Source organism: Canis aureus, chromosome 6, assembly GCF_053574225.1.
Source record: "Canis aureus isolate CA01 chromosome 6, VMU_Caureus_v.1.0, whole genome shotgun sequence".
Lineage (NCBI taxonomy): Eukaryota > Metazoa > Chordata > Mammalia > Carnivora > Canidae > Canis > Canis aureus.
The window spans coordinates 16,260,804-16,273,748 of record NC_135616.1 but is presented as its reverse complement, the minus strand read 5'-3'; the positions used below and the strand labels follow the sequence as shown (position 1 = coordinate 16,273,748).

At 43.3% G+C, this 12,945-nt stretch overlaps 1 protein-coding gene and 1 long non-coding RNA gene across 2 annotated transcripts in view; one reads left to right on the top strand and one right to left on the bottom strand.

The window, feature by feature from the left end:
* The window catches only part of LOC144315564 (uncharacterized), a 66,583-nt gene extending 56,268 nt beyond the window's left edge, over nucleotides 1–10,315 (bottom strand). The window contains exon 1 of the long non-coding RNA XR_013381285.1: nucleotides 10,152–10,315. This is a non-coding gene — a long non-coding RNA (uncharacterized LOC144315564). The remainder of the gene's footprint in view (nucleotides 1–10,151) is intronic.
* NPC1 (NPC intracellular cholesterol transporter 1) overlaps nucleotides 10,207–12,945 on the top strand; it is a 53,017-nt gene continuing 50,278 nt past the window's right edge. Inside the window, exon 1 of the mRNA XM_077900266.1 lies at nucleotides 10,207–10,357. Coding sequence (XP_077756392.1) covers nucleotides 10,301–10,357 — 57 coding nt within the window. The 5' untranslated portion in view covers nucleotides 10,207–10,300. The remainder of the gene's footprint in view (nucleotides 10,358–12,945) is intronic.

Here is a 12,945-nt window from a genome sequence, read left to right as displayed (position 1 = left end):
GTAAGACAACAATGAAGTTTGCTGCACCGATTGACTCTTTCTTTCACAAATGATTTCTCTGTAGCATGCAGTGCTGTTTGACCGCATTTTGCCCACATAACTTCTTTCAAAATTAGAGTCGATCTTCTCAAGCCCTGCTGCTGCTTGATCAACTACATTTATGTAACATTCTAAATACTTTCTTGTCATTTCAACAATCTCCACAGCATCTTCACTAGGAGTAGATTCCTTCTCAAGAAACCACATTGTGTTCATCCATAAAAAGGAACTCCTCATCCAGTCAAGTTTTATCATGAACTTGCAGCCATTCAGTCACATCCTCAGGCTCCTCTCCCAATTCTAGTTCTCTTGCTGTTTCCAACACATCTGCAGGGACTTCCTCCACTGAAGTCTGGACCCCTCGAAGTCATCCATGACTTTGGAATCCACTTCTTCCAGAAGCCTGTTAATGTTAATATTTTGACCCCATCCCATGAATCTTAAATGGTCTTAATGGCATTTATAGTTGTGAATTCTTTCCAGACGTTTTTCAATATACTTTGCCCAGCTCCATCTGAGGAATCACTATCTATGGCAGCTATGAAATGTATTTCTTAAATAATAGGACTTAAAAGTCATAGTTGCTCCTTGATCCATGGGCTGCAGAATGGATGTTGTGTTAGTAGACATGAAAATCACATTCATCTTATTACTGAACCGATGTACATCCCCTCCTTGGTGAGTTAGCTCCCTCACTAAGTCATCTTTATTTGCACAAACAAGGAAATCATGTGGGATGACTCTCCAAACAGGGGTGAGTGGCCCATTTTATGAGGGCTCAGGAGAAACATTCAGAGGAGATTTTAACATTATAATAAAGATGACAAAGCTGAGGTAGCTTTGCAGGCACTTTCTGATTCATCTGAGCAGGGATAGTCCTGGGATCTACTCAAATGTTTCTTTTCCTGTTCCAGCAATTTGTTGGCTAGTTTCTAAAAGATGAAATTGATAGTTAGAAGCTTCTAGGAGTTTCCTGAGTTCAGGGCCTCAGAGGTCATGTCAGTGACAAACTCATAGTCCATCAGAGCTCTTGGGTTATCAGGTGCATTGTCAACGAGCAGTAATATTTTGAAAGGAATCTTTTCTTCTCAGCAGTAGGTCTCAACAGTGGCTTTAAAATATCCAGTAAACCATGTCCTAAACACATGTGCTATCATCCCAGGCTTTGTTGTTCCATTTATGGAGCACAGAGTAGATTTAGTATAATTCTTAGGGGCCCTAGGATTTTCAGATGGCAAAGGAGCAGTGGCTTCAACCTAAAATCACCAGCAGCATTAGCCCCTAACAAGAGAGCCAGCCTGTCCTCTGGAGCTTTGAAGCCAGGCATTGACTTCTCTCTAGCTGTGAAAGTCTAGATGGCATCTTCTTCCAACAGAAGGCTGTTTCGTCTATATTGAAAATCTGTTGTTTAGTGTAGCCACCTTTATTAATGATTTTACCTAGATCTTCTGGATCACTGGCTGCAGCTTCTCTGTCAGCACTTGCTGCTTCATTTTGCACTTTGATGTCATGGAGACGGCTTCTTAACTTAAACCTCATGAACTCCCCTCTGCCAGCTTCAGACTTTTCTCCTGCAGCTTCCTCACCTCTCTCAGCCTTCACAGAATTGAAGAGACCCAGGGCCTTGCTCTGGATTAGGCTTCAGTTTAAGGGATGTTGTGGCTGATTTGATCATCTGTCTAGACCACTCAGACTTTCTCTGTCCCAGCAATAAGGCTGTTTCACTTTCTTATCATTCATGTGTTCAGTAGGTTAGCACTTTTAATTTCCTTCAAAAACTTTTCCTTTGCATTTACAACTTGGCTAACTGGCACAAGAGGCCTCACTTGCAGCCTGTCTCAGTTTTTAACATCCCTTCCTCACTGAGTATAATCATTTCTAGCTAATCATTTCTAGTTTAAAGTGACAGATGTGTGACATTTTCTTTCACTTGACCACTAAGAGGCAACTATAGGATTATTGATTGGCCTAATTTCAATATTGTGTCTCAGCAGCAAGGTGGGGTGAGAGAATGGTAGGTGGGTAGGTGGGTGTCAGAACACACAAGACATCCATCAGGTAGGTTCGCTGTCCCATATGAGAACAGTCCCTGGTGCCCCCACACAAGTGACAAAGATCACTGACTGCAGATCACCATAACAAACAGAATAATAGGGGCGGGGGATCCCTAGGTGGCTTAGCAGTTTAACACCTGCTTTCAGCCCAGGGCATGATCCTGGGGTCCTGGGATTGAGTCCCACATCAGGCTCCCTGTATGGAGCCTTCTTCTCCCTCTGCCTGTGTCTCTGCCTCTCTCTCCCTCTGTGTCTTCCATGAATAAATAAATAAAATCTTTAAAAAAAAGAACCAAACAAACAGAATAATAATGAAAATGTTTGAAATAATGCAAGCATTACAAAATTGTGGCACAGAAACAGAAAGTGAGCAAATGCTGTTGGAAAAATTCTGCCAATAGACTTGCTTGATGCAGGGTTGCCACAGACCTTCAATTTGTAAAAAACAAAATACAGAAAAAAGTAGTATCTGCAAAGCACAATTAAATGGGGGTGTTCCTGCACTTTGTGCCATGCTACAGAGATGCAAGATCTGTGAGGTGCAGTGCCAATGGGCCTCTGAGTTAATGTTTGTGAACTTCCTGGAAAAATAAGAGAAACTACATTTGTCTCTGCTGGTCAGTTGGTTTGGTGAGTGTTATTTCACTGTGACAAGATGCTAAAAACCATGCATTAGAATCAGGTGGTTCTCCACTGTGAACAGAGCTAATAATATCAGGATTTCTCATTCCATTGTCCAGCATCATCTCAGGCTCTTGTATTTACCTATGCTTCAAAGTACGGAGAACAACAGGCAAAAAACAAGTTATATGCTCTCTAGAAAAAATCAGAATAATTTATTTCACATTTCACTGGCTGATGGCTCAGCTTGTATCTTTAGTCTGCTAACCATACCAAACAGTGAGATAAACCACGACAAGGAGAAGTGTTTCTCCAGACTCTTCAACTATACTCACCCCTCAGTGACATCATTGATGCATTCGTGGATCTAGAAAGTCTTAGAATCTTTTCCTGGTGCCCTCACCCTTATTTTTAGCAATACTTCAAGATGACTTTAAAATGTGAGTGAAGTCATATTTTACCAATTAAAGGAAGCTAATTAAAGATCTTCAGTTCTTAGATGCCTTGTCAGATTCATCTCCATGAACAGAAAGAGTTCCTCCTCCCCACTCTGGTGTCTTCTGTTATCCCTTCACTAGGATTTCACGCTCTGATTTTTAACAAAGGAAATGCTGCTATTGCTCACACTTCCCTTAGTTGAACTTTTAAGAATAGCCATACAAAGAAAGTTTTCAGTTTATAGGAGTTGGACTCTCTATTTTAGGCAAGATTAGACCCAATACACCTCAAGCAAAGGAAATTGTGTCCTGTGACTGAGTCCTACAGAGAAGGGAATGCCTGTGTGAGGCACTGACAGCCAAGTTTCAAGTTATTCCCACATTGATAGCATCCTCTCCAAGTTGAAGTCACACGCAACCCACGGCTAGATTGATCAGCAACTCAACCATCCTTACTAGGGGGAATGTTTTACCATAAGTCTGACCCACAATCTCCCATTTCTGAGTCAGCCATAACCACTGGCACCAAAGTCATGAGTTATAGCTGTCAGCTGTTTTAAATAAGGATGTCTATAAAATTTGGCTTGCTTAAGTATGGAGTTTTGAAAGTCTATTGCAGAATCCAAAAGAACTGAGTGCACATTTCAAACAGAAGATGTATTCATAGCAAGTTTATTTATAACAGCTTAAACTTGAAACAACCCAAATGTCTGCCATGGTATTTTTAATACCATGGAATACTATTCAGCAATAAAAAGGGTGAATTAGTGCTCTGAGCAATATGGTTGAGTCTCATACCCACACATCTGACAATGTCAAGTGAAAGAAACCAGACACAGAGGGTATGACTCCATTTACATAAAGTTCAAGAACTGGCAAAACCAATTGATAGTGAGAGATGTCAGAATTGTGGCTACCTCATGGTTGGAGGAGGGGGATGATATGGACTGGGATAAGGCCCAAGGATAGCTTTGCACTGCTAAAAATGTTCCAGAGCCTTCCCTTGGGTGGTAGCTACATGCATCTGGAGCAACCAGCCCCCAAGAAGGCCTCCTATGCTCTCCTCCTCTGGTATTCTTGTGCTTATGTAGTTCTCCTCCTGCACTATATCAGGACTGGTCTGTGTGATCAGTAGAACATGGCAAAGCATAGCCTGATGTTTCTTTTAGCACTAGTTCTAGCCACTGGTCCTGGACCCCCCCCCCTTTTTTTTTCAGACAGTCCATCAGCAAAACTTACAAAATCTGTGAATGCTACAGGGCGTTCTATGACATTAGCAGCAAAAACAGGCACTTCTCCAGCAGGCCCAGCAGACACAGTGCCTAGAGAGCCCCTGATACATACATTTAAGTTCACATTAAATGTTTTAATTTATATTTCTTTTAAAATTAGAAGAAATATAAGAATGTAATAATAATGAATATGTAATAATGAAGCCAGCCTGTATTACATTTGTCTTTCTGCCAATGCAGTTGTAAAATGTTACTTTTAAGTGGTTGTTGTGGAAGGAGGAAGTGACACCCAAAAGCAAAGGTGCCTAGGCCCACAAAAGTCATAATGCAGCCCTGAGCAAAAGGAAGGATGTTACAGGCTGAATTGTGCCTCTCCAGATCCATCCATTGAAGCCCTAACCCCCAGTGTAACCACATTTAGAGACAGGGCTTTTAGAAGGTCATTAGGCTAAACGGGGTCATAGGGTGTGGCTTTAATCCAATAGGACTGATGCCTTTATACAAAGAGGAAGAGAGAGATTTCTCTCTCTCCAGACACATGTACCAAGGAAAGACCCATATGAGCACTTGGTCAGAAGGCCACTGTCTACAAGCCAAGAGGTCCCATCAGAAACCTAACTGGCCAGCACCTTGAACTTCTACTTCTCAGTCTCCAAAACTGTGAGCTATAAATTCCTGTTGTTTAAGCCGCCCAGTCTATAGCATTTTGTTCTGGCAGCCTGAGCTAATACAAAGGGAAAAGTGAAAAAAGTAAGCAAAGAAAGACTGGATCCATCAGCGATCGGCTCAGACATCACCAGGTGAAGTCAGTTGCATCCTTGTACCCCAAATGCCCAGCTCTGTCTTCATTTCCTATTATTGGACTTCAGCCTTTAAATTCGAAACCAGGCAAGTTCACAATCTGTTCCATTGTTAGTCATTCTTATTCTTTGCCCACTTGTATCACAGCCTACTTTGAAGTTTCCAAGTCAGCAGGAAAAAAAAAAAAGTTTCTATACTGGAAGGATTCAAAGGTATTTTGGTGTAATAAAATTTTATTAACATGAATATACTGCTCAAAATGCATCTCGAGTCTAGAAGATGAGGTACAGTCAATGCTTAGTCAATGAGGTAACCCACAAGAGGTTAAAGAACATGTTTTATGGAGGATAGTGTGATCATCTGGGCTGAATACACTAAGAGGTCAAGTGAGATGACAGCAAAGGGGTTATCATTAATTAGATTTGGCAACACAAAAACCAATGATAACTTTAACAAGAGCAGGTATCCCTGTAATTATCTAGGCTTTGTGGGGTAGAGGGGAACTGGATCCTTACATCACTCCTTGCAGCAAAATAATTCCAGATCATGATTTCCTTGGAATCATTAAAACTCTAGAGGAAAATGTGGAATAATTTTATATGATCCTACAAACTAGTAAATTAGTAAAAGTACCTGCCACATATATGCTAGACAAATAGGTTAATTTTCTTAATAAATAGAGAGATTTTGGATGCCTGGGTGGCTCAGCGGTTGAGCATCTGCCTTTGGTTCGGGTCGTGATCCCAGGGTCCCTTGATGGAATCCCATATTGTGCTCTCCTCGGGGAGCCTGCTTCTCCCTCTACCTGTATCTCTGCCTCTCTCCTTCTGTGTTTCTCATGAATAAATAATAAAATCTTTAAAAAAAAAAATAGAGAGCTTTTACAGTCAGAATGAAAAAGGAAATAAAAAATAAACACAGAAAAAAGAAATAAATCATTATAAATGTAAGAAGATTCTTAATCTCACTTATAATTAATATCTTTTATAATCTCTCTTATAAATAATAAAATACAAATACAAGCATCACAATTTTTAAAAATAAGAAATAAAATGAGTACGTGTGCCTGGGTGGCTCAGTTAGTTAAGCATCTTCCTTCCACTCAGGTAATGATCTCCAGAAATTGGGATAAAGCCCCACATTGGGCTCCCTGCTTAGTGAGGAGTCTCTCTCTCTCCCTCTACCCCTCCCCCTTCACTCATGCACTCTCTCTTTATCTCTCTCTGTCTCAAATAAATAAAGCCTTTAAAAAAATAAATAAAGCCTTTTTAAAAAGAAATAAAATTAGTAAAATCACAGATGCCATTTTTCACCTATCAGAAAGGCAAAGTAAAGTATTGCTAAGGAGGTGGGAATCAGGTACTTCCATAGGTTGCTAGCAAAAGGAGTAAATTGCAATCTCTTTGGAGGGCAATTTAGCCAGAGTGAAAATTAAAATGTACATTTCCTTTGAGCCAATGATGTTTCTCCAACAGTTCTATATGTACATAATTGCAAGGACTGAGGCACAAGGATGTTCATTGCATTATTGCAGTAGTATTATTGCAGTAACCAAAGTGATCAACCAAATGTCCAAAAGGATATTGATTATGTAATGAATCAAAACTATTAAATATGAGTATTTTAAAAAAATAAAAATTAATAAATATGAGTATTTCTAGACTTCCTCTTCCAACAGTAAGGTAAAGAGAACTTTGTTTTGGGTCCACTTTCCCATCTCCCTCCCTATAGAAAATATTCAATAGCTTTTAGACTTTTGTGATACAGTATCATAAGTAAAGCAGAGGACATAGAAAAATTCAATGCCTTGTGGAATCCAGACAAGCTTAGGAATGTGAAGAACCATATGGAAGAAAAAGTGGATTTTTGCACTATTACTGGAACTATACAAACCCTTCTTCATATATAGCAGAAATGTAATTTGAGACTTGAGTTATTTTGAAATATTGCTGGTTGATGAACTATATTTTACTGACTTACATATTACTCTGAGACTGGCCTCCATCACTCTGGCTTCAGAAATGTTATATATACATAATGAAATCCTACGGAGCTAGTAAAAGTAGTGAGGTGGTAAAAGCATATTGCTAAATAGAAAAAATAAAAAAAGCAAGCTTCAAACTGTGTACAGTATGTCCTACTTATTTTAAAACTCCATGTATTATATTCATATATGCTTTCAAATGCAGTCTTCCAAAGATGTTTCTGCATATTTATAAAGATGTATGTCTAATATTTCCCTCTTATTTTCTCCTTTATTATTATGCAGTCAATGTTCAATGGTTTATAATGATGGTGGTATTAAACATCACCTAAACAAACAAAAAGTCTCTCTTGGGATCTCAACCATGTTAAAACATTTTTTTTTTGAGATTTTGTTTATTTATTCATGAGAGACACAGAGAGAGAGGCAGAGACACAGGCAGAGGGAGAAGCAGGCTCCTTGCAAGGAGCCTGATGTGGGACTCCATCCCAGGACTCTGGTATCACATCCTGAGCTGAAGGCAGATGCTCAACCGCTGAGGCACCTAGGAGTCCCAAAACAATTTTCTGTTTCTTTTAAGATTTTATTTATTCATTCATGAGAGTCACAGAGAGAGAGAGAGGCAGTGACATAGGCAGAGGGAGAAGCAGGCTCCCTGTGGGGAGCCTAATGTGGGATTCAATCCCATAACCCTGGGATCACCACCTAAGCCAAAGTCAGACCTTCAACCACTGAGCCATCAGGTGCCCAAAACAATTTTCATAGAAAAAATACACCACAGTGTGGCTGATTACCCATGATGGAATTTTTTTAAAGATTATTTATTTATTTATTTATTTATTTATTTATTTATTTATTTATTTATTCAGAGATAGAGACAGAGACATAGGCAGAGGGACAAGCAGGCTCCATGCAGGGAGCCCGACGTGGGACTCCATCCCGGGTCTCCAGGATCACAGGCCACGCCATGATGGAATTATAAATGATTTTTTTTTTCTGTCCCTAAACTTTTGTGTATTTTCAAAGTTTCTACTATCAGCATAAATTACTTTGTTATCAGCAAAAACCCCCACATTTCTCTTAGAAATATGACAGTTTATTTTTAAAATATTTCCCAGGCATTTGGGTATTGTTGAAGTCGTACAAAGAAAAAAAAAAAAAGAAAAACCAGGAAAAAAAAGGCCACATGTCTTTTTGTTATTGTTTTCGTGAATAGTGGACATCATTTGTGGGACACCAAAATTTCTGCCCATCCCAGGAATGTCTCATATTTACTTTAGTCAAGTTAATTATTTAATAAAGGCTCCTTTTTTTCTTTTTTTCCATTAGGACTTTGCTAAAATTAGAAAGGTAACTAATCCACCACGATCCAAGGAACCCAGAGCAGTTTAGAATTTGAGTGTGCATTGGAACCACCTGAAGGGCTTATTAAAACCCAAAGAGCTGGCTCATCCCGAGTTTCTGATTAGGTGGGTCTAGGATGGAATCTCCAATTTGCAGTTCCAACAAGCTCCCTGTGATGCCCAATACTGCTGGTTCAGTGACAACGGTTTGAGTCCCTGCAGAACTAAGGAACTAACGCACACTCAAATGAATCTCAAATGAATCTCAAATGAATCACCAGGGGTGGGAGAGCACACACACAGCAGGCCCTCATGTAAGATCTAGGACTGAAGGTCTAGAGGAAATCCCTATAGCTTCAACGCCCAGTCAGCCAGAAGGACATCCCAGGGCTGAGGGAGTGGGCAGGCAAGACTGCAACCAAAGCAGACCTTTGAAAGCGGCGCTAGGAATATCACCCGCATCGTGGTCCTGCCTAGGACTGGGTTTGATCATTGCTACAGATAGATATTTGGTCTTTTCACTGTAAATTGGCTTCCACATTGGGAAAAGAGATCCTTACTGACTTTTTCTTGACTTAAAATGATAGTGACCGATGCTTTCGAGCGGTTTCAATAACTGAAATCTCAGAGGAAATGTTAGCTGGAAATGCATATAATAAAAATAATTGCAAGAGCAAAAAAAGGTAACAAGTGTAAGGCTCAAGATGAAGACGCTCCTTTTTCTTTGTTATACCTGACTTCACCTAGGAATTAAAAATGGATTCTGGTCCCACTTCTGGGTCAGCCTTGCGGGAGGCGGGGAGGCGGGAAGGGGGGCTGGGGGGCTGGGGGGCTGGGGGGCTGGGGGGCTGGAGGGCTGGAGGGCTGGAGGGGAGGTCTTCTCCCGCGAACCGGTCCAAAGCCACGCTCCGCGCAGCTCAGCCAGCAGGTGGCGTAGTTCTAGCCCTGTTCGGGACGTGGGCTGAGCGGCCACCAAGCGGACATTGGTTGGCCCGGGAGCACCAAACACAGCCGCGCTCCGCCCCTCGCGCCGCCGCATCACAACACGGTCAGGCCACCGCGCGGCACCGCCCCCGGCGTGGCTGAAGCCCGGGCACGGATTTTTTTTTTTTTTTCTTTTTGCTGGCTGAGTCTGGTGCGGAGAATTTGCTCCAGTGTGCTCATGGGGGCCGAAATACACATTCCGCTTTGGAGTGGGATCGAAATTGGGAAAAGTCTCCAAACGCTCCCATTTGCTAAAACCGCCGTCCCCAACCAAGAAAACAGAAAGGGGGGGTGGGGGGGGAAAGAGTTAAAACATCGAAACCACACAACTCCAAAAATATCCTCCTTGGCCGGATCCCAGATGTTCGGCTGCCCGGGTCTGCACCCCCAGGGCTGCAGGACCCCGAAAAGCACGGCGGGGACGGCGGAGGACCCCGGCCCCGCCCCCTCCGCGGGTAGGCCCCGCCCCCTCCCGGCCGGCCCCGCCCCCTCCGCGGGTCGGCCCCGCCCCCTCCGCGGGTCGGCCCCGCCCCCTCCCCGGCCGGCCCCGCCCCCTCCGCGGGTCGGCCCCGCCCCAGAACGGGTGCCGGGCGGCCCGGCCGCGGCCCCGCCCAGAAAGGGGCGGAGCCGCCGCCGCCGCCTTCCTCTTTCCTGACCTGCGCGGGCCGCGGGCCGCCGGCGTCTGTGCCCTCCTCCTCCCTCCGTGGGCTCGGGATCCTGAGCCACGCCGCGGCGCCGACGCGGAACGAGCCGAGCCGAGCCGAGCCGAGCCCCGCCGCTGTCCGCAGTCCGGCTCCGCCGCAGCATGACCGCCCGCCGCCCCGCCGTCGGCCTCGTCCTGCTGCTGCTCTGCCCCGCGCAGGTGAGCGGACGCCGGCGCCCCGTGGGGGCTGCGGGGGGCGCCAGGCGGGGCCGCGGGGCCGCGGGGCGGGGCGGGGCGGGGCGCGGCGGGCGCGGGTCCAGCCGGTCCCGGGGAAGTTGGTGCGGCCGTGGAGCCCCTGGCGCCCCCCCAGCCCCGCGCCGGTGGACTCCTCCCTGTCGTCTGGAAGAGGTGGCAACTGCGAGCAGCCTGCTCGACCTCTTCTGAGCTCGTTTCAGCTGTGGTCGCCTCATTTCTGGGTTTAGGATGTGGAATCAGAGGCAAGGACGAAAGTGGGTAGAGAGGGGGGTGGGGTCTTATTTATTTAACCGGCTTAAAAAAGAAAAATCCTGCTATAGGTCTACGAACTCTTTATGAATTTGTTTAGGGTACTCGACCACTTTATTGCCCCTTCTCCCCTGAAGACGAGGTGGGAGGGGACGTAAAGAAAGGAGGCAAATTGTCAAACGCCAGATTGAAACAGTCCTAAGTGACTAAGCTTGGTCTTCTCGGGAGTGCAAGTTAACTTATTGTTGACTCTCTTTTACATCCTTAGAAACTGAGGCCCAGCAGAGGATAGTTGAGTTTCCCCTTGTCACCATATGAGGTAGCTACAGAATGGGGCCTGGCACTCAGTGGCCTAACTCCCTGGATTAGTTTTTCCTAGGACATGAATGCCTCACTGCTATTTATTATTGTTGTTGTTGTTGTTACATAAGTTTCAGGTGCACAGCTTTATAATTTAACATCTGTTTACACTGCAGAGTGATCACCACGAGTCTGTTACTCATCACCATACAGTTGACCCTTCACCCATTTTCCCCAATCCCCAACCTCCTTCGCCTCTGGTAACAGCTAGTCTGTTATCTGTGAGTTCGGTTTGGTTTGGTTTGGTTTGGTTTGGTTTGGCTCGATTTGCCTTGGCTTGGCTTGGTTTGTTAGATTCCATGTATCAGTGAAGTCACTGGGTATTTGTCTTTCTCCATCTGACGTATTTTGCTTAGCATGATCCCCTCAAGGTCCATCCATGTGGCAAATGGCAGGATTTCATTCCTTTTTTATGGCTGAGTAGTATTCCATTATATAAGTATATCACATCTTACTCATCTGTCAGTGGACATTTAGGTTGTTTACATATTTTGATTGTTGTGAATAATGCTTTTGTGAATGTAGGGGGTGCATGTATCTTTTCGAATTGGTGTTTTCATTTTCTTCGGGTAAATAATCAGAGGTAGAATGGCTGGGTCATATGATATTTCTGTTCTTCTTTTTTTTAAATATTTTATTTATTTATTCATGAGAGAGAGAGAGAGAGAGAGAGGCAGGGACACAGGCAGAGGGAGAAGCAGGCTCCATGCAGGGAGACTGACGTGGGACTCGATCCCGGGACTCCAGGATCATGCCCTGTGCTGATGGCGGCGCTAAACCACTGAGCTAAACCGGTAGCCACCGGGCTACCCCGGTATTTCTATTCTTAATTCTTTGAGGAACCACATAGTGTTTTCCACAATGGTTGTAGCAATTTACAATCCCACCAACAGCGTACAAGGGTTTCCCTTTCTCCACATCCTCACCAACACTTGTCATTTCTTGTCTCTTTGATAACATCCATTGTAACAGGTGTGAGGTGATACCTCATTGTGATTTTGATTTGCATTTCCCTAATAGTGATCTTGAATGTCTTTTCATGTGGCTGTTGTATGTCTTATGTGCCATCTGTATGTCTTTGCGGAAATGTCTGTTCAGATCGTCTGCCCATTTTTTAATTGGGTTTTTGTTGGTGTTGAGTTGTAGGAGTTCTTTCTATATCTTGAATATTAACTCTTTATCAGGTATATGGCTTGCAAATATGTTCTCCCATTCAGTAGGTTGCCTTTTCATTTTGTTGATAGTTTCCTTTGCTGTGCAGATACTTTTTGGTTTGGTGTAGTCCCTCCTCTTTAGCTTTCTTTTTGTCTCTCATTTTTGGAGTCAGATCCCCAAAGACATCACTAAGACTGATGTCCAGCAGATTACCGCCTATGTTTTCGTCTAGGAATTTTACGGTTTCCTGGCTTCCATTCAAGTCTTTAATCCATTTTGAGATCATTTTTGTGAATTGTGTAAGATAGTGGTCCAGTTTCATACTTTTATATGTGGTTGTCCAGTTTTCCCAACATCAAGTTATTGACGAAACTATCCTTTCTCTATTGTACATTCTTGGCTCATTTGTTGTAGATTGATTGTCCTTACCTGTGTGGGTTCATTTCTGGGCTCTCAGTTCTGTTCCATTGATCTTTGTGTCTTATACCAATACCGTGCTATTTTGATTACTATAGATTTGTAACATAGTATGAAATGAGGGAGTGTGAGATCTCCAGCAGGTGTTCTTTAAGATTGCTTTGGCTTTTCAGTATCTTTTGTGGCTCCATATAAATTTTACAATTATTTGTTCCTGTTCTGTAAAGTGTGCCAATGGAATTTTGATAGGTATTTCATTGAATCTGTAGATTGCTTTCAGTAGTATAGATATTTTAATAATATTCTTCCAATTCATGAGCACAGATTATTTTTCCATTCCTTTGTGTCTTCTTCAGCTTCTTTCATCAGTG